Below are 18003 nucleotides of genomic sequence, written 5' to 3'. Positions count from 1 at the left end.
GGCTCTCCTCCCACCACCCTTTGTGTTGTGGTCCCTGGCAAGAAGGTGTTAAACGCCAGGCTTGGCACCCTGGCAGGCTCACGGGTGGCTCTGGGTAGGAACTAGGCAGAAGGTAGAGCGGATGACCCCAGGGGCTGCGGGGTGGAGGGTGCACGGGGCTTTGTGCCATTGGGACGGGAGGGGATGGAGCAGGAGGGGCAGGGGAGGGTGACACTATTGTCTGTGAGCGTTCCGACATGAATGGGCGCCCCAGCCGTGGCAGCCCCCATTGTTGGAGGCAGGAATTTGTCCAGCAGAGCTAAACGAATAGCAGGAAGGGCACCGCGCTCCTGCTGCGGAGCCGCGGATCACGGCGGGTGTGCGGCCCCCGGGGCTGCCCAGCTGTCTGCAGCCTCACGTCACTTGTCGAAGGTGCTGATCACAGTCCTGGACATCAACGACTTCAGACCTCAGTTCAGCAAGAGCCAATTCAGCACCAGCGTCTACGAGAATGAGCCGGCGGGGACGTCGGTGATCACCATGACTGCTACCGACCTAGATGAAGGGGACAACGGCGTGGTCACCTACAGCATCGAGGGCCCCGGGGCGGGTAGGTGGCTGCTCTCAGGGAGGAGAGTTACCATGAGGAGCAATTGGAGGAGACATAGGGGACAAGCCCGCATCCCGTGTCCCGCAGCTGGTTTGGAGCAAGGTTGTGCACGTGCAGCTTTTGGTGTTGCTCCACGTTTCCCAGTTCCTCATGGCGTGGCATTTATGGCTTTGCCTGCCTTTGTCCTTGGCTTCTCCTCTTGTCCCCTCCAGCCCAGCAGGACTTTGTACACAAGTGAGTCTTGGAGCAAACTCAGAGGAAAGCTGGGAAGCTGACACCCCTCTGACCCCTGCACTGTCCTGGCTGGTGTAGCTCACCGGGGCAGGAGCGCAAGTCAGCCAGGGGCGGGCTGGGAGCAGGGTCCTTGTCGCTGCCCAGTGGCAGGGAGGCAGCAGCGGGCAGAGACGCTCTGAAATTGAGAGAGCAGCCCAAAAGCATCCGCACCCCTGGCCTCAGGCAGCCGGCTCTGCCCCATCACCCCATCACGGGGATTTCCCACCAGTGAGAGGTGTGCCTCAGTTGGTAGACTGGTTTCTAATCAATGTATCTGGTGCTAAGTGTCCTGAGACAGAGATGTGGTTTTTTTGCCCCCAGAGGCTTTCAAGATCAATAAAGACACTGGGCTCGTCACATCCCGCCGACGCCTGCAGTCCTACGAGAGGTTCAACCTGACTGTGGTGGCCACGGACAAGGGACACCCGCCTCTCTGGGGGACCACCATGCTCCACGTGGAGGTCATCGACATCAACGACAACCGGCCCGTCTTCGTCCGCCCACCCAATGGCACCATCCTGCACATCAAGGAGGTAAATCCCTGGACAGGGAGCAGGGGTCATGGCGCACCGAGACCACGGCTGGGAAACCTCCTGCATCTACTGGTGGCAAAATCTATTCTCTGTCTCCATTGGGGGTGAAACAAGATCTTGATTTAACACGCAAGAAGGTTGGGGTCATGGGGCTGGACAGTCAGCAACAGCCCCTTTCTGTACGTGCGAGTGGGAATTTCAGGGCAGCTTTGGGGAACAGAAACCTCAGCAACACACAAAATAAGGAAATGACCACTTGCTTCTTGCCAAGTCTGTTTATAAACAAGGGCTGAAATGCTGACATTTGAGATGTTTCTCCTTTCTGGGAAGCCAGTCTTGGCTCAGCCAGTTCCCTGTGCATTCATGGAGCAGCCACCCTGACAAAGGGAATCACGGCTCCACATTACCAGCCTCTGGTTGGGTTTTGGGCAGTGGGAGCCTGATGACCCCGAGGGGCAGGGAGAGAGGAGGGCTCATGTGCAATGCCAGGACTGAGGGGCTGTGCATGTGCGAGCAGGAGATCCCCCTGCGGTCCAACGTCTATGAGGTCTACGCCACAGACAAAGATGAAGGGCTCAATGGAGCGGTGCTCTACAACCTGCTGAAAACGGGGACGGGCAACAAAGACTGGGAGTATTTCAGCATCGACTCAGTCAGCGGGCTGATCCAGACGGCCATGCGGCTGGACCGGGAGAAGCAGGCGGTGTACAACGTGAGCCAGGCAACAGCGTGCCCGTGGGGGGGTGTGGGGCTGGTGTGGGGCTGGTGGAGTGCAAGCGATGTGGTGAGGATGGTGGGAGGCAAGAGATGTGGTGGGGATGGGGTCAGCTGCCACCGTCATGAAGGTGTCACACCTTAGCAGGAATCGCACGGGTATCAAGTGCCATCAAGGGAGTTGCATCCTAGGGGGCCAACTCCCAGTTCCCTGTTAAATCCCCCCAAAATCGTCCGCCCCCCTCAGCGATGTCTCCTGGCCCGCGTGGCTTTGCCCAGGACGGCGCTTTTGCCTCTCTCCCCAGCTGATCATCGTGGCCTGCGACCAGGGCCAGCCAGCCTACGAGACCATGCAGCCCCTCCAGGTGGCACTCGATGACATCGATGACAACGAGCCCATCTTCCTCAGGCCACCTGTAAGGCACTGGGGTGGAGGGGACGGGACACAGCGGGTGCAGGGATGGGGATGCCGGCAAGCATGTGTGATGGAGCTGAGCACCGCTCTGGGGGGAGCGCGATGGGATTTGTCCACTTTCAGTCTTTCAAAGAAAAAAAAAACAAAACAAAAAGCAACCCCCCCGATACTTGTAACCCTCCCTTCTTCTGGGCTCTGTGGCAGAGGGACAGTCCCCAGTACCAGGCGCTCTCTGTCCCTGAGCACTCGCAGCCTGGCACTGTGGTGGGGAACGTCACCGGGGCGGTGGACGCGGATGAGGGCTCCAATGCCATCGTCTACTACTTCATAGCAGGTGGGTGCCGAGCGGGGAGGGGAAGGACAGCTCTGTGTCCCCACGTGCGCCCCTTGCCAAGAGCTTCCATCACGCCCGTTATCTCCTCACTGCCTTTTTGCCCTCGTCAATGGGCGAGGTGGTGTTTCAGAAAGGGGATTTACTGGGGTCCCCTTTCTGTGCCCAGCTGGGAACCGGGAGAGCAACTTCCAGCTGAGCCGAGAGGGGAAGCTGCAGGTCTTGCGAGACCTGGACCGGGAGAAGGAGCCGTGCTACTCCATCATCGTTAAAGCATCCAGCCAGAGGAACTGGTCCCCTCCGCGGGGCCAGCGCGGGGGCAGAGCCCAGTCCTGGGACCTCAGCGGGGACCTGACCCTTCAGGAGGTGCGGATCTTCCTGGATGACATCAACGACCAGTCCCCCCAGTTCACCAAGTCGGAGTACACAGCGGGTAAGGAGTGCTGGGGGGACACTTGGAGCCCAAGGTGCTCTGAGGAAAATCCATCTGGGTGGAGGGGTGGTGAAACCCAGCCTGGCCCCAGGTCCCCGTCCTGTCTCTCTCCCTCAAAGGGGTTGCTACCGACGCCAAGGTGGGATCGGAGCTGATCAGAGTGGTCGCGGTGGATGCCGACGTGGGCAATAACAGCCTGGTCCTGTACAACATCCTGGGCATCCGCTACATCAAGCAGCACTCCAATGACTCCGAGGAGGTGGCCAACATCTTCAGCATCGGTGTGTACCCTGAATGCCGTGGGAGCATGGGGCCAGCGGCACAGGCATCTCTGTGGCTAAAAACATCCCCATGGCCAGGGCCACTAACCCTGGACTTGTGACCATCCTTCCTCCAGGAACCCTTGATGGGATCCTGAGAACATTTGACCTATTCACGGCCTACAACCCCGGCTACTTTGTGGTGGACATCATGGCCTCTGACCTGGTGGGTCACAACGACACAGCCATTGTGGGCATTTACATCCTGCGAGATGACCAACGGGTCAAAATCATCATCAATGAGATCCCGGATAAGGTCAGGCAGTTTGAGGAGGAGTTCATCAGCCTGCTCTCCAACATCACAGGAGCCATTGTCAACACAGATGATGTGCAGGTAACCATCCATCTTTGAGGTCGCTTGCAGGGGTAGGTAACCTTCCACGTGTTGCTTGGCAGGTCTCCTTTGAGGGTGCTCTCTCTGTATAAACTATAGATACTCCCGAGCTCTGAAGGTGATGGATACAGCCCAAGCTGGGGTGTATTGAAGGGCTCCAGACTGGCCCCATGCCAAGCTTGAGGGTCTCTTGCCACATGAGCATGCTTTGGGAGGAGACACCTCGCCCACACTGCAGACCTTGCTGTCTCTCCCCAGTTCCATGTTGACAAGAAAGGTCGGGTGAACTTCGCACAAACAGAGCTCCTGATCCATGTAGTGAACAGGGAGACCAACCGCATCCTGGACGTGGAGCGGTACGTCACCCGGCCCGTCACCCGGCCCGTCACCTGGCCCGTCACCTGGCCCATTGAGTCCTTGGGGAACCTCATTAATGTCAAGATGCCCAAGCACCCTTTCTTTTCCCAGGGTGATTCAGATGATAGATGAGAACAAGGAGCAGCTGAGGAACCTCTTTAGGAACTACAACGTGCTGGACGTGCAGCCCGCCATCACCGCCCGTGCCCCGGATGACCTCTCAGCGCTGCAGGTAAGGGGCTGGGGCCCCTCCAGCTGGGGCTGGAGATGGCTGTTCCATGGCCTGAAGAGATGGTTCATCCAAATCACTTTGGATGGGTGCCCGTGGCCGGGTGCTGGCCCTGTGCTGAGGGTCACCGCTACCTCTCTGTCTCTCCCAGATGGCAATCATCGTGCTGGCTGTCCTGCTCTTCCTGGCTGCCATGCTCTTCATCCTCATGAACTGGTACTACCGGACAGTGTGAGTAACATCTGGGCTCTGTCCCCACTGGCCAAGGGGGAAATTGCCCCTCTTCTCCCAGACTACAATGGTTTTAATGCAGATATCACCTCTCACCACCAAGCTCGCCAGCCTTATAGATATGGGAGATGTTTGCAGGGTTATTGCAAATCTGTCTCCCTCCTTCTTTCAAGCATCTTCCTTATTTTCTCCCGTGCTTTGCTGCATTTCTTTCACAGGCACAAAAGGAAATTGAAAGCCATAGTGGCTGGCTCCACCGGTGAGTGGGTTTGGGGTTTTCCAGCTGGGTGGGGGTACACAGGGTGGATGTCACAGGGTGTAAATTGGAAGCAATCCCACTCAGCAAGGCACGATGGTGGGAGGGGGCATTTATCTCAGCATGCAGGCTGTTAGCAGCTGCATCCTGACGTGTTTCTCGGGCCACTGGTGCCTCTTTGGTCACCAAGTTTCCATCCCCAACAAAGAATTGTCCCAACTGCCCGCAGCTAGGCTGCTTTGCTGCTCAGCCTGCTGATGTGTCCCCCGTAATCCTCCCCCCACCTCCTGCAGGGAACAGAGGCTTCATGGACATCATGGACATGCCCAACACCAACAAGTACTCCTTCGATGGGTGAGTTCTCCCCCGCCCGCTGCTCCCTGCTGTGTCACCTCAGTGTGGCACGTCGCAGGGCCACAGGCGGCTCCCGAGAGAGGGAAGCTGGCGTTTGGCAGCCCGGGTGGGTGGGAGGTGGATACATGCCGCCTCTGTGTGCTGCAGAGGGATGCAGCGGGCATCTTTGCAGGGCATGATGCTGGCCCGGGACGTGTGCTTGCCCTGAGAGCCTTCAGAGGATGGAATCGCTGCCCTGGTCCTGCTGGCAGCTTATGTTCAGCCGGCTTTACAAAAGACCTTGTGCTTGCTGCTGTGACTCCACCTCTGCCAATAGCGGCCAGGCTGGGGTCAGCAGAGATGACGGGCGGGTGTCTGGATCCAGGGCAGCTGAATACGTCTGCACAGGGCAGGAGGAGGCAGCGCAACCTCAGCATCCGTGGACGGGGCTCGGGATGCTGCCAGCTTTTCAGGCGGTCTTTGCACATGCTGAGGGCTGCTCCTCTCCCCGGGCAGGGCCAACCCGGTGTGGCTGGACCCCTTCTGCAGGAACATGGAGCTGGCAGCGCAGGCAGAGCACGAGGATGACCTACCGGAGAACCTGAGCGAGATCACCGACCTCTGGAACAGCCCTGCCCGCACCCACGTGAGACACGGCCCCTGCCGGGGACACTCCTTTTCCACACCCAGCACTGGCGCCATGTCCTCAGCTGCTCTCTCTCTCTCCTCTTGCAGGGGACCTTCGGGAGAGAACCCTCTGCGGCCAAGCCCGAGGACGACCGCTACCTGCGGGCAGCCATCCAGGAGTACGACAACATCGCCAAGTTGGGGCAGATCATGCGGGAGGGACCCATCAAGGTGAGTGAGTGCGGGCACCCTGCACCAAGGCGCCTTCTCCTATTGCTACAACTCCCAGATTCACGGCTGTGACACCGGAGGGTGGTGTTTTTCCAAAAAATGCTAGGACGAGGCCAGCCTCCCTTCGACCAAGCCGCCTCCCTTGGGTAACCCGTTGCTCTCCCCCCCGGCCCAGGGCTCTCTCCTGAAGGTGGTCCTGGATGATTACATGCGCTTGAAAAAGCTCTTTGCCCAGCGGATGGTGCATAAGGCCACCGCCAGTCAGGGGGACCGCTCCTCGGTCTCGGAGGTAGACGGAGTGTGCATGGGTGCGGGGAGATGTGTGCCGTGCCCTCTGGGATGCAGTGTGTCTTCTGGGCATCTGTCTGTCATCTCTCCGTCTCCCCACAAGGGCACAGCTGTTCCGCCGAGGCTGGCCAAGCAGGTCCTGCAGACACAGGGACATCTTCCCTCCCCTCTGCACCTCTGAGCTTGGCAGTCCAGGAGCTTTTGATGCAAAAAGTCGGGGACAGAGAGTTTTTGGTGCAGGAGTTCCTCCCGCGGTCTATTCCCCCTTCATGGGGGCTGTTCCAAAACCAAGGGTCTGTCACTTGGTGTGCAATTAAGCCATGATTCATTCATTTAAGTGGTAATGACTCCAAGGAGAGCAGGAGGATGGGAGACACCTTTCAGCCCTTCTACCCTCCCCCTCCTCACCGTTATTCCCCCCCAGCCCTGTCCTTGGGGGGTGCTGTAGGACACACCACCCCGCTGCCTGAGGTGGGGTGGGCGAGGGGGTCTGGCTGCAGATCCTCATGGTGCTGGTGACCCTCATCACCACGCTCTGAAGTTGCTTCCAAAGAGGAGGTTCCCGTCCATCTTGCATCGCAGGAGATTCCAGAAGCCAGAATCTGTTCACCAGGTGATGACTCCCCTGCTTCATTGACCTTTTGCAGCTGATCCAGAAGGAGCTGGAGGAGGAGGAGGAGGAGCGCGGGCCCAGCCAGGGCAGCCTCCGCTTCCGCCACAAGCAGCCGGTGGAGCTGAAAGGTCCGGACGGCATCCACGTGGTGCACGGCAGCACGGGCACGCTGCTGGCCTCCGACCTCAACAGCCTGCCCGAGGACGACCAGAAGGTCCTGGGGCGCTCGCTGGAGACTCTGACGGCTGAGTGCGGGGGCTACAGCGACCACAACGCCCGCACCGAGTCAGCCAAGTCCACCCCCCTGCACAAGATGCGGGAGGTGATCATGGAGAGCCCGCTGGAGATCACCGAGCTATGACGAGCGCTGGCGGTGGCTCTAGGCAAACGGGGGCCGGCAGGACAAAGCACAGACCGGGGGGCTGCGGTGGGGGCTGGGGGCACCCCGAAACTGGTGCTCGGCTCCCTCTTCCCCCGCAGAAGGATTCCAGGCCAACTAGTGCTGTTCGCTCCAGAGCTTGGCCCTGGGAAAGGGCTCTCAGGACCGGTTTGCTTTTACTCACCTGTCATTTATCCATGAAAGCATTAATTCTTTTTTATTTTAATTTTTCTTATTTAAAAAAAAAAAAAAAAAGGTCTTTTTTTAAAAAACAAAAAGAAAAGGAAAGCTAAATGAATGCAATGAGAGTCCAGGCTGGGCAGGGTGGCGGCGCGACGCCAACAAGGGCAGAGGATGTGCCACCGCAGCATCCCCAGGCGCAGGCTGGGGACAAGCAGCTGGCACCCTTGGGCACCGGGAGGGCCGGGGCAGCACACGGAGGGCCGTGTCCCTTTGGCACCAACATCACCTTTCCAGCAAGGAAAGACCCAAAAAGGAATAAAATAAACTAAGACATTTCTCCCATTTTGCTGGCTTTACCAAAACATGTTGCCACGTGGAAAAAGAGACTGATGGGAAGCGGGGTTCTGGCTGTGGCGTGCTCGTGCGTGTCTTTTCTTGCCTTTTTCTTTCCCCTCTTCTTGCTTTGGGGTTTGTTTGTTCAGGGGTTTGTTTCCAATCGTAACCTTGTGGAGAGTTTCGGGCACGGTCTGTTGCGGGACTCAGAAATACACTGTCTATGGCTTTGGGTAACCTGTCTGTCATCCTTCCTCCCCGGCTTCATCACCCCCAAACCTCCTTTTGAAGATAAAACCCTCCTTTTTCCCTTAATTCACTCCTAAATTCATCACTGCCTTTGAGATGCTACCGCAGGTGTTGCTGCACCCCAGATTTTGGGGCTCCCCGGGTTTGCGCCCCAGAAGAAGGAGGAAGGAGACAACCAGCAGGGGTCACGGGATGAGTTTATTTGTGGTGATGCTCCCGTGCACACTCAGGGCCGGGCACTGCGTGTCCCCCATCCGTGGCAGGGAGGGACGAGCCCGTGTCCTGCTGTCCCTCACCACCACCGCTGGGGCAGCACAGGACCCGCCTTTTCCCCCACACTCTCATTTGACTGCAGATGTCATGCAAAGCCAGGCATTGCAGGTAAATTTAATCCACTTTGTTTCTTTAACTGGTGACCACGGGGGGAAAAAATAGTTAAACTAAAAAAATAAAAGCCACCCCAATGTAAAGAAGGACCAGGAGAGCGCTGGGCTTGCCCAAAGACCTGCGGTGCGAGGCTGCTGGTGGCCGGGAGCGGGAACCGGCGCTGGGCAGCAGAAACCATCCCAGCCCATGGGGATGGAGCCGCCTTGCAGGATCTGGGCCCCACAAGAGGTTCAGAGTGGGATGGGGATAGAGGAGGGGATGGGGATGGCGATAGAGGTGGGGACGGGGATTTGGCAATCGCTGTCTGCGACTGCAGGTGTCCCAAGGGAAGGGGTCCATGATCCTGAACCAAAGTGGCAGGGCAAGCCCGGGCGGCTAGGGAGGTGGCTCCTAGTTCCATATGTGACGCCGACAGTGCTCCACAGCCTGTGGGAGAGACAGGGGGAGGTGGCGAGGGGAGGCAGGGACCCCCAGCACCCTGCCCACACCGGGGGGAACGCTCGTGACACTTACATGGCACTCGACCGCCGTGGCCATGTTCTTGCACCAGTAGTTGGGGCCCCAGGCGCAGGGGTCCGAGTCCAGGGCGTCCTCCTCAGCTGAGTCACAGGCTCTGATTTTCTGCATTGCGGAGGAAAAAATAGTGAAGGGGGAGGAAAATAATATCTCAGACAAAAATGCCCACGTCAGTCTGGGTGCCCCACGGCGCGGGGACACTTACGGTGCAGACGAAGGTGGGGTCCATCATCTGCACGAGGAGCCGGACGGCCGCCGGCTCGTACTGCACCACGAGCGCCTCGCACTGCGATGGAGAGAGGGGGTGAGCCCGTGGGGGGCAGGTGGGTCCCCCCCAGGCTGGGTGTCCCCCCCAGCTCACCTGGCTGGTGAGTGGCGTGGGCAGCATCTCGCAGCCCTTCTCCAGCACCTCGCCCAGCTCCGCCAGCGTCTCGTTCTTCAGCAGCTCGTTATCGAAGTAGGTGATGAAGAGCTGGCACACGTTGCAGAAGGTCCCAGCACCCACTCCCAGCTGCTCCAGCACCCCTGTGGGGCATGAGGGGGGCTGTTAGCACCCCCATCACCCCGCTCCCTGTGGCCCCAGTGTCCCCCCGGGCTCACCTGGGCGGGTGTCCCCGCTGCGGGGACAGCAGCGCAGCATGGTGCAGACGGCGGCCGGGTCGGTGGCCTCCAGCAGCATGGTGACCACGGCTTTGCCATAGGAATCCACAAAGTCCTTGCACTGGCCGATGACGCTGTGGGGCAGCATGTAGCACACCTTCTCGATGTCGTTCACCAGCTGCTCCTGCCGGGGGGAAACAGGCAGAGGGAAATGTCCCCAAGCTCCCAGCTGCCCCTTTTCTCCCCGCTGGGCTCACCTCCGTCATGTTGTTCTCCAGGAGGCCCTCGGCCACCTTCATCGTGAGCTGGCACACCTCACACAGCGTCGTGGTCCCCTCCCCGTCCTCCTGGGACGAGACAGTGGGATGCACATCGTGCCGCCCTCATCCCACGCAGCCACCACCCCCGACAAACACATTTCCCACCTTTTAATCAACGGGGATGCTCAAGGAAAAAAGAATAAGCAAAACACAGCCCCGCGCTCCCAGTATTTGCATTTTGAGGAGCGCGGCGGGTCCCTGCTTACCCCCGGTGTGCTCAGGACATGCGTCACCTGCGCGAGCAGCGTGTGGAGGGGCACGGCCGAGGCGGAGGAGCAGAGTCCCAGGTGGCCGCACAGTTCCATGGGGTCCTGGGGAAGAGAGAGACACCCCGAATCGGGTGGGCATCACCCCCCCGGAGGGCGAGCCTGTGCCCCCCTTCCCCACAGAGGGTGATTTCAGCACATTGGGTCAGGGGGCTCGCTTACCTCAGCCTGCTGCCGGTGGAGGGGCCGCGGAACAGCAGGAAAACAGAAGAGAGAAAAGCCAGAGAGAGGGGGAATCGTTTAAAAGTCATAGGAAGGTAAAGCAAGTGGGTGCAGAGCCCCACTGCTGCCACTGAGACCCCACGTCCGCGCCTCTTGGCCCCCCCGGCGCTCCCATCGCCCACTCACCAAGTGCCGGAGCAGCCGGGTGGCCACGTCCGCGTGCTCAGCCAGGTGCTGCCTGCACTGTGAGGGCGACACGGGGTGTCAGCAGCCCCGGGGACACCCCCACACCCCCAGACACCACCCCAGCACCCACCCAGACACTCCAGCACCCACCCGGGCACCCCAGCACCCACCAGATACCCCAGCACCACACAGGCACCCCAGCACCCACCAGGCACCCCAGCACCCACCCAGGCACCCCAGCACCACCCGGGCACCCCAGCAACACCCAGACACCCCAGCACCCACCAGGCACTCCAGCACCACCCAGGCACCCCAGCACCCACCCAGGCACCCGAGCACCCACCCAGGCACCCCAGCACCCACCAGACACCCCAGCACCCACCAGGCACCCCAGCACCCACCCAGGCACCCCAGCATCACCCAGACACCCCAGCACCCACCCAGGCACCCCAGCACCACCCAGACACCCCAGCACCACCCGGGCACCCCAGCACCCACCAGACACCCCAGCACCATCCAGGCACCCCAGCACCCACCCGGGCACCCCAGCACCACCCAGACACCCCAGCACCATTCAGGCACGCCAGCACCCACCAGGCACCTCAGCACCACCCAGATACCCCAGCACCACCCAGACACCCCAGCACCAACCAGGCACCCCAGCACCAACCAGGCACCCCAGCACCAACCAGGCACCCCAGCACCATCCAGGCACCCGAGCACCCACCCAGGCACCCCAGCACCCACCAGACACCCCAGCACCCACCAGATAAACCAGCACCCACCAGATACCCCAGCACCCACCAGACACCTCAGCACCCACCCAGGCACCCCAGCACCACCCAGGCACCCCAGCACCACCCAGGCACCCCAGCACCCAGCAGGAACCCCAGCACCCACCAGGCACCCCAGCACCACCCGGGCACCCCAGCAACACTCAGACACCCCAGCACCCACCAGGCACTCCAGCACCACCCAGGCACCCCAGCACCCACCAGACACCTCAGCACCCACCCAGGCACCCCAGCACCACCCAGGCACCCCAGCACCCACCAGGCACCCCAGCACCCACCCGGGCACCCCAGCACCCACCCAGACGCCCCAGCACCACCCGGGCACCCCAGCACCCACCAGGCACCCCAGCACCCACCCAGACACCCCAGCACCACCCAGGCAACCCAGCACCCACCAGACACCCCAGCACCACCCAGGCAACCCAGCACCACCCGGGCACCCCAGCACCACCCAGGCACCCCAGCACCCACCCAGACGCCCCAGCACCACCCAGGCACCCCAGCACCCACCAGGCACCCCAGCACCCACCCAGACACCCCAGCACCACCCAGGCACCCCAGCACCACCCAGGCACCCCAGCACCCACCCAGGCACCCCAGCACCACCCAGGCAACCCAGCATCCACCAGACACCCCAGCACCCACCAGACACCCCAGCACCCACCAGACACCCCAGCCACAAGAGATGCTCCCACACTGCAGTGACCTGAGGAGCCCCGTGGACGCCGGTGCCCTTACCCAGTGTGCCAGGGGGGGCGCCAGGGCCCCGCACGCCCGCTCAGCGTGGGCCACCAGCGCCTGGGCGACGGCAGCGTTGGTCCCCAGCTCCAGCTGCGCGGCCGCCACCAGCTGCAGGCACTGCCCGCACTCTTCCTGCTCCTGCTGCGGGAGAACAGGCAGGGACACATCAGTACACAAACCCCAGATAAAACCAGCCTGAGCCCACCCCGCGCCTGGGTTTAAATGCTGCCCACAGTCTGGGGCAGCTTTTTGGCCAGCAGCCCTGAACTGCTGAGGCTCCCAGTCGGATGCCATTTCTGCTGTGCAGTGATTTACTGGCTTTTCTGTGTCATTATTAACTGGGCGATCTCACCAGCGGCGATCCTGCCCGTGCTGCGGTACCTGCGCCCCGCGGCGAGGCGGGTCCTGCGGATGGAGCAGCAGCGGCACGTTGGCGATGAAGGGGGCGACCGCCCCGGCCAAGTCCTGAGCGGGGCCCGCGGGGGCCGGTGGTGGCTTCTGGAACTTCAGGGCGCCCGTGGGGCTTTCCCGGGGCTGGCACAGCTTGATGGTCCCGCACACCGCCTTGGGGTTCGACTGCAGGAGCAGAGGGGCGGCGGCTCGGTTTCCATCCCCAGCTCACAAAGGTTTCGTCCCAGTCTCCGAGAGCCCCCAAACATCCCAAACCAAGGTTTTTGGGGGGTGTCCCCACCAGTTACCAGCACTTGCTTGCCCAGTTGGACTAGGACGAGCATGCCCGTGTCCACCATCTTCTTGCACTTGACCGACCAGTCCTGGAAGGGCAGGTACTGGCATTTCTTATCCAAGAAGAGCCGCATCTTTTCCTGGGTGAGAAGGAGAGGGCTCAGGGCTGAGCTGGCCCCATGGGAGAGCTGGGAAAGAGGGAAACACCAGCCCTGCGCCCCCCGGCCATGACCCACCACAGTGCAGTTGTCCTGCAGGATCTTGCCCACCACGGACACCGCCACCTGGCACAGGTGACACGGGAACCCCTTCTGCTGAGAGAGAGGACACGTCAGGATGTTGTCACGGCATCAAGACCCTCAGCTTCTTCCCGCCAATCCCATCCCTCCACCCCAGAAACACCCCACTGAGGGGCTCTTGGGAATGTCTTGGGGCACCCACTCGTCTTTGCCACCTGCAGAATCCCAGTTCTATGTGAGTGAACCCCCCAGGTTGGGCAACGTCATTGGTTCACACGTTGCTCCTTGAGAACATCAGCAGATGCTTCTCTGGGTGCCCAGCCTGGGGGCAGCCAGGCTGAGCTTTCCCCCACCCCAGCCCCACATTTTGGGGCAGGATGGGCCCGTCCCCCCATGCCCCGCTCCCGGCACGGTCACCCGCAGGCCCTGGTCCCAGGCGGTGAGCTGGCACAGCTGCAGGGCCCCACATCTGGCTGCTGTCACCGCGTCGCGGCACCAGTCCTCCGGCTTCTCATCGCAGCGGTGGAGGGGGCTGGCTGCGGGGGGACAAGGGACCGTCACCCCGCGGGCACCCTGAGGCCACCTCCCCCCCACACCAGCCCAGCACCCCGACCCCAGGGCGCCGCTCCGCACCCTCCCGCCCTGATTCACCCTCAGCTTTCGCAACGCTGGTTGGGGCTGCTGGGTGCTATACATGATCTTTTCAGGCCCAGCAAAGCTCGGCTTTACCAGGCCAGCACGCAATGCTGGCTTTGCCAACGGGATGTCACAGCAGCTTTGGGCCAGCAGCAAACGCAAAGCGAACTTGGGGGCTCATCCTCGCCCTTCAACATCCTGCTTATAAAATACAGCAATAAATCTTGCGAAAGCAGCTGCACCCAGCTGCCGGTTGGCACCGCGGCTCCCGCAGCCATTGAGCAACCCCATTCCTGCGTGGGTTTTCTCCTCTTTCACTTCACTTCCTCGCAATGGCAGCGCTTTCTCCAGGCTGCGACCCGCGTGTCAGCCACACAAGCCGCTCTGTGGCTGGTGCAAACACCCGTGCTTTAATTGCCACCTTGGCACGTCAGGGATTAACTTGCGATGGGGCGAGTGTTTGTTCCCACCGGGGCTGCACCCAGACGCCTCGTGCCCGTGTTCCCAGTCCTGGGGAGGAGGCGAGGACCCGCACCACCCAAGCCCTTGGCTGCCCTGCTTGGGCCGGGGACCGCTCAGAATGCTGAGGGAGGCAGCACACGGACAGACAGACAGACAGACCCTGCTGCACCCCCTCTTGCAGCTGGCGTTTCTAAGGGAAGCACAGCCCCCTCCAGAGCATTTGGAACCAGGTTTACCACCCATCCCCGGCCATAGGATTGTGCACAGCAGGAATAAAACCAAAGGCACGAGCTGCTCCGTCCACCCACACTGCCCTTCATGGTATCACAGTATGTTTGGGATTGGAAGGGCCCTGGAAAGCTCATCCAGTGCAACCCCCCCATGGAGCAGGAACACCCAGATGAGGTTACACAGGAAGGTGTCCAGGCGGGTTGGAATGTCTGCACAGAAGGAGACTCCACAACCCCCTGGGCAGCCTGGGCCAGGCTCTGACACCCTCACCCCAACAAGCTGCTTCTCCTCTTTCACTGGAACCTCCTGTGTTCCAGTTTGCACCCATTGCCCCTTGTCCTGTCCCTGGTTGTCACCAGCAGAGCCTGGCTCCATCCTCCTGACACTGCCCCTTTCCATATTGATCCCCAGCAATGAGTCCCCCCTCAGTGTCCTCTTGTCCAGCTCCAGAGCCCCAGCTCCCTCAGCCTTTCCTCACCCGGGAGATGCTCCACTCCCTGCAGCATCTTGGTGGCTGCGCTGGACTCTCTGCAGCAGTTCCCTGTCCTGCTGGAACTGAGGGGCCACAGCTGGACACAAGATTCCAGGTGTGGTCTCCCCAGGGCAGAGCAGAGGGGCAGGAGAACCTCTCTGACCTACTGACCACCCCCTTCTAACCCACCCCAGGTCCCATTGGCTTCCTGGCCACAAGGGCCCAGTGCTGGCTCATGGTCACCCTGCTGTCCCCAGGACCCCCAGGTCCCTTTCCCCTACACTGTTCTCTAATATGTAATTTCCCAACCTATACTGGAACCTGGGGTTGTTCCTGCCCAGATGCAGGACTCTGCACTTTCCCTTGTTAAATTTCATCAGGTTATTCCCCGCCCAGCTCTCCACCCTGTCCGGGTCTCTGCATGGCAGCACCCTTGTCAGGTTTCTCCCCAAAAGCTGCTTTTCGTGCACATTGGATTCTGGCAACACCCTCAGCTCATGTGTTGGGGCCGTGTTGGGGCAGCAGCTCGAGGTGCCCAGGAGCACCTGTGGAAAGGGGGGTCCTGAGCCCCACCAGCCCTGCCCGCTCCCGAAAGTGCTGGCGCGGCCTCTCTGGGCAGCAGGAGGTGGGTTCAGGCGATCAGCCCGTGGGCTGGCGGCAGCAGCGGGGCAGGGCGAGTCCGGGGCAGGGCGAGTCCCCTGCGGCCCACGCGCCTGTGACAGCGCCACGCTGCAGTCACCGCATCAGCCGAGAGATACGAGCGCATTGTTGTTCTAACCCTGGCGCTGGCATCAGGGCGAACAGGAACGGCAAGTCAGCCATGAGGTCAGAGGAAGCACCCAAATTAACAAAAGAGGAGAGGGGAGGCAACAGCTCGCCCTACCTGCAACCCACAGCTCGCCCTACCTGACCCACGGACACGAGCATCTCTCCCAGTTCTGTGCTGGAGACCAGACTGGTGGCACAAGGACGCTGCTGGTAACAGTGTGGGGGGATTGTGCTGGTCTAAAGGCGACCAGAGGCTTGGAGCTGCTCCTTTCCAGCTCGCGGCAGCTCTCAGCTCAGTGCTGCTTCCTCACTCCGCTCAAGCTGAAACTTGGGCAGCTGAAAATAATTAACGCTAATCAGAACGCCCAATAGCTGAGAGCAGGGGGAGCTTCTCCAGGTGGAAAGCATCACCACGGGGCAAGCAGCTGGGGCAATCAGTGCCCCGTGAGCTCTCCTCCGTGTTTCAAGCGTGGCAGCAGGACACCAGACAATGCCATTTTCAGCAAAGCCCCAGTTTGGAGCGCAGGACAAGGCAGGGATGCTCCTGTGCCACGCTGGTGGCCCCAGGCCAGCTGGCACTGGCCCACCCCCAGCTGCCGGGTCCCTGGGGTGGGTGGGCTCTGCTCGGGGGTCCAGCACCGCGCTGCGGCTCCGGCAGGGCTGTGCCGGCGTTACGCGGAGCCGCGGAGCGCACCGGCCGAGCCGGCTGAGCCTGGCGAGCAGGTTGTGATGCAAACCCCGGGGGTGGCGGCGCGGGCCCCGATGCTCCAGTTCCCACCCGGGTGCACGCCCCTGTTGCAGCAAAAAAATCGTAAATACGCTCTTCCCAGCATCAGCCCCTCCTCCGAGGCTTCTGCAGAGCCCCACTGCTCCGTGCAGCCGAGCTGCCGCCACGAGAGCCACCACCGGCTTCCCCAGGGCAGGCGCTGCCCCCAGGATGGACGTGCTGAGCACAGGTGAACTTTCCTGCTCCACCTGTTGCCAGCCGAACGCCCCGGCGCATCCTCCCCCCGCGCTGGGACGCGCGCTCGGGCACGACTCCTCCGACACAAAGCCGGGCTGGGGCACGTCCCAGCGGAGGAGCCCGGTGGGCGCAGGCTGGGGTGGTCAGGGCAGAGGTTCTTCCCTCTTCCAACAAGTGGGTTTTGCCTACAACAGCAGCTTCCCTGGGGAAATTTCCCCCCAGAATAAGCAATTTCCTCTTGAGCAAGGACAAGAGATCAGAAACAGGCTCTTCCCAGCTTGTTTCCTGGGGATACGCCAGTGTCACCTTCCCCTCTCGTCGGGGGATGCCGAGGGGACAGCAGCACGAGCTTGTCCCTGCAAAGATCTGCTCGGATACCCCAAGTCCCGCTGCTGCCGGGTCTGTCTGTGGTGTCCCACCCCATCGCCCTGCCCGGGGCTCAGCAGAGGAGCCTCGACGCTTCCTGCAAGGCCCCTGAGGACAGAGGCCACTGCAGGTGGCACCACAGTCACTGTCACGCAAGGACAAGAACATACTTCCCCCCAGATCGCACATACAGAGCGGGCAGACAACGCCACCCTCTCCCACCTGCCCATCAACAGCCTCCCTTCTCCCATACACCAGCTCCATCCGAATCCCCAGGCCAGGGAGGGAGGGAGCGAAGCACTTTTTGCCCCAAAACCCATCTTTGAGGGCAGAACGTTCACATCCAGGAGGGCAAGAGGTGAAGCAGCTGGTGGCACCTCCTAACTCCAACAGTACAGAGCTTAAACCCCTGGGCTGGGCCTATTTGTGGGGTCTGGAGGGGTTTTCCGGGCTCTGGTCAAGTCCTGCCCCCAGGCCTTACCTCGGTAGGAGCCCAGGCACAGGGAAAGGATCAGCACCAAGCCCCCCCATCTGCTGTCCATGCCGCTCCAAGTCCTCGGTGGCCGGATCCTGCCCGTGCTCCTTCCCGGACTGAGGAATCTCGGATGGGCTGGGAGAAGCAGTGAGGATCCCCACCTACACACAGCAATTACCACACCCCGCTCCTTGCACCTTCATTATAAAATCATCACCGGGCCCTAAGTGGAGGGAGGAACCGGAGCCGGGCAGGTATTCCCGGGAAGCCAAAACCAGCTAAACCTCCTCGCTCCTGGCAGCCAAGGGGGGGCACAGCAGCAAAACCAGGGCCCCGTGATACAGTGGTTTTCTGAATTAGGGCATCATCCCGCAAAAAGAAAGAGAAACCACCAAAAAAAGGCCAAGAGTGGAGATACTGCGGACAAGCAAATTAACAGTGTGTTTAGAGGCAGCCGTCAAGCATTTAAAAGACACTTTTATT

At 61.1% G+C, this 18003-nt stretch overlaps 2 protein-coding genes across 2 annotated transcripts in view; one reads left to right on the top strand and one right to left on the bottom strand.

Annotated features, from left to right (window-relative positions):
* CDH23 (cadherin related 23) overlaps positions 1-8078 on the top strand; it is a gene marked incomplete at its 5' end in the record, with an annotated part of 192691 nt that extends 184613 nt beyond the window's left edge. Inside the window, 17 exons of the mRNA XM_080347704.1 lie at positions 412-589; positions 1184-1395; positions 1913-2107; positions 2415-2525; positions 2729-2858; positions 3025-3288; positions 3408-3569; positions 3686-3942; positions 4201-4298; positions 4411-4531; positions 4680-4759; positions 4978-5018; positions 5309-5369; positions 5865-5994; positions 6084-6206; positions 6382-6495; positions 7142-8078. Of these exons, the coding sequence (XP_080203830.1) occupies positions 412-589; positions 1184-1395; positions 1913-2107; positions 2415-2525; positions 2729-2858; positions 3025-3288; positions 3408-3569; positions 3686-3942; positions 4201-4298; positions 4411-4531; positions 4680-4759; positions 4978-5018; positions 5309-5369; positions 5865-5994; positions 6084-6206; positions 6382-6495; positions 7142-7468 (2604 nt within the window). The 3' untranslated portion in view covers positions 7469-8078. The remainder of the gene's footprint in view (positions 1-411; positions 590-1183; positions 1396-1912; positions 2108-2414; positions 2526-2728; positions 2859-3024; positions 3289-3407; positions 3570-3685; positions 3943-4200; positions 4299-4410; positions 4532-4679; positions 4760-4977; positions 5019-5308; positions 5370-5864; positions 5995-6083; positions 6207-6381; positions 6496-7141) is intronic.
* Positions 8079-8942: 864 nt separating this feature from the next.
* On the bottom strand, positions 8943-17587 carry LOC308042357 (prosaposin-like; the record flags this gene model as incomplete). Its single annotated transcript, XM_080347703.1, has 14 exons — positions 8943-9064; positions 9152-9259; positions 9360-9440; positions 9516-9679; positions 9755-9938; positions 10012-10101; positions 10281-10385; positions 10689-10745; positions 12221-12364; positions 12605-12799; positions 12922-13047; positions 13144-13218; positions 13564-13682; positions 17527-17587. The coding sequence occupies 14 exons, from the start codon at positions 17585-17587 to the stop codon at positions 9029-9031; spliced, it is 1545 nt and encodes a 514-aa protein (XP_080203829.1). The 3' UTR covers positions 8943-9028.
* Positions 17588-18003: the final 416 nt, after the last annotated feature.

This window comes from Nesoenas mayeri (genome assembly GCF_963082525.1).
Source record: "Nesoenas mayeri genome assembly, chromosome: 7".
Lineage (NCBI taxonomy): Eukaryota > Metazoa > Chordata > Aves > Columbiformes > Columbidae > Nesoenas > Nesoenas mayeri.
The sequence above is the reverse complement of the archived record's forward strand: the minus strand, read 5'-3'. Positions and strand labels throughout refer to the sequence as shown.